General features: G+C 36.6%; 1 protein-coding gene across 1 annotated transcript; it reads left to right on the top strand.

The window, feature by feature from the left end:
- Positions 1 to 362: 362 nt before the first annotated feature.
- Positions 363 to 1,364, top strand: LOC110823023 (S-adenosyl-L-methionine-dependent methyltransferases superfamily protein). Its single transcript, XM_022053288.2, has one exon. The coding sequence runs from the start codon at positions 438 to 440 to the stop codon at positions 1,200 to 1,202; it is 765 nt and encodes a 254-aa protein (XP_021908980.1). The 5' UTR covers positions 363 to 437; the 3' UTR covers positions 1,203 to 1,364.
- Positions 1,365 to 2,263: the final 899 nt, after the last annotated feature.

Raw genomic sequence — 2,263 nt, 5'->3', positions numbered from 1 at the left:
CAATGATTATTATACATTAAACAAGTTTTTAATTTATTTGACCACGTTCTTCCCCTTTACGATTTTTTAATTAATTTTTTATTTGGCGCATAATTTAATTTCTTTATAGCTTATTTATTTTTAGATATCTAAATACGCCGTCGTATTAGGAGACCACCCAAGGCATCAACTTGCCTTTTACTTTCTTGCTGCTTCTTTCAGCTTCCAAAGGCATCAACTTGCCGAAAAAGGAAACCAAGACCCAGAACCCACTCATCTTCTGGTGTCATTAATAAATTCACAATTAAAAACAAAAACTATATATATATATATATTCAAATATATTAAATGAAAATGAAAAAAAAAAAAAAAAAAAAGAAAAAGAAAGAAAAAACCTTATCCAATAATCTTTTATATTCACGAAACTTCATCATCTTCACTCGCTAACTCATGCAGATATGAAAATCATAATCCCCAGACTACCCCTTCTCCTTTCCTTATTCTTTTTTCTCTTCATTCTCTTCTTCTTCTTCTCTTCTTCCTCCTTCCACCGGAAAACCATCTTTCAAAATGCAGAAACGACGCCCTCCGGCGACCTCCGTATCAGAAAAGGTTACACCTCCTACGACGCTTATATTCACCATCAGCTAAAAAAAAGTTTAAACCCGAAACTCAGAAAAATATGGACCACGCGAGATTGGGACCGCAAGGTGCGCGTGTTCGCCATTTTCTTCCAGAGCCTAAAGCAAAGGGGGCTCTTGTTTAACGAGTCGAAGGCGTTGTCAATCGGGGCTCGGGTCGGGCAGGAGGTGGCGGGGTTGAGGAAGGTCGGGGTGGCTGACTCGGTGGGAATGGACCTGGTGCCGTGCCCGCCGCTGGTGGTGGAGGGTGACTTCCACGCGCAGCCGTTTAAGGATGAGAGCTTCGACTTCGAATTCTCGAACGTGTTCGACCACGCGCTTTACCCGGAAAAGTTCGTTAGGGAGGTTGAGCGGACGTTGAAGGGCGGAGGAATCTGCGTGCTACACGTGGCGTTGTCGCGGCGGTCGGATAAGTATTCCGCGAATGATTTGTACAGCGTGAGGCCGTTGGTGGAGATGTTTAAAGAGTCGGAGTTGATGGAGGTGAAGAAGGTTGACGGGTTTGGACTTGACACTGAGGTCGTTTTCAGGAAGAAGATGAAGAAGATGATGAAGATGACGATCATGGAAGAAACAAATTAAAGGCTATAATTTTTTATTTTTTATTTTTTACTTTTTAAAATTTGGTTAAAATCATTTATTGATTTGTTTAGTTAATTGTTGATGAAACCACGTAAATTAATTTGATAATTACGGGGCATGCATATATCTTATAGTTATTATTATTATTATTATTTTAAGAAAGATAGCTCAGTTAATTTAGTTAATCTGTTTGTTGATGAATAATATGCTTAATTAGGGGATTAATTAATATATGAATTAATTTTTATCCCTCTCTTAATTAAGCTGATTGTTGACGAATAGTATGCTCACCCGCCCGACGAGAACAACCAAATAGTCCTCAACAGGGGAAAAAAGAAAATATGTACATACACACACATATATATAGACACATGTAAGCATAATTTCAAATACAAAGAGCTTTCTGAGTGAACTTACCACCACGTACCAGAGGCTCGTCTCTTTCAACCAAGTTAGCCGTTAGGGTATAGGTATATGTGTCATAAGCAATTTAGCACGTAAGTATCTACGTCCAACCGCAGAGATATGTCTTCCATACACTGTAGTTAGGAGTAATGATTACGTATAAAATGGGTTCATGGTTACGTATAGTTCTGTAACCAAATAATGTAATCAAAATACAAATTTGATTGCACTACAAAGTAATGGCACCAGATCAAGCATGCTGTAAATAGTTTTAAGGGTAATATTATTGTGTTATGAATGTTCTTACCATGGATCTTATTGTCTCTGAGGTCAGAAACATGAATGATTGTTAAATGTGATTTTACAGAATATTCTATTTCTGCTTTATAATTAAATCAATATGTCGATGTGAATTAACAAATTATTTTTACTGTGTAGCTTCTGTTAATCATGGACTGGTCCAAATTTGAATTAGTCCCGATCTTCTAATCAAAAATGAAAAAAGTATATGTAATAAAAAAGTAACAAAAAGTAATAATTAATATATATATATAATTGAAATAATAAAAAGAAGAATTTGGGCAGAGAATTTTTTTGAACCGTAAGAGGGATCAGGTTGCAATTGCCTTAGCAAGGAGATGAAGTGGTGAAGACCT

This window comes from Carica papaya, chromosome 9 (assembly GCF_054855325.1).
Source record: "Carica papaya isolate Zhongbai chromosome 9, ASM5485532v1, whole genome shotgun sequence".
Classification (NCBI taxonomy): Eukaryota; Viridiplantae; Streptophyta; class Magnoliopsida; order Brassicales; family Caricaceae; genus Carica; species Carica papaya.
Note: the sequence above shows the minus strand (reverse complement) of the source record. Positions and strands in the feature narration are given on the sequence as shown.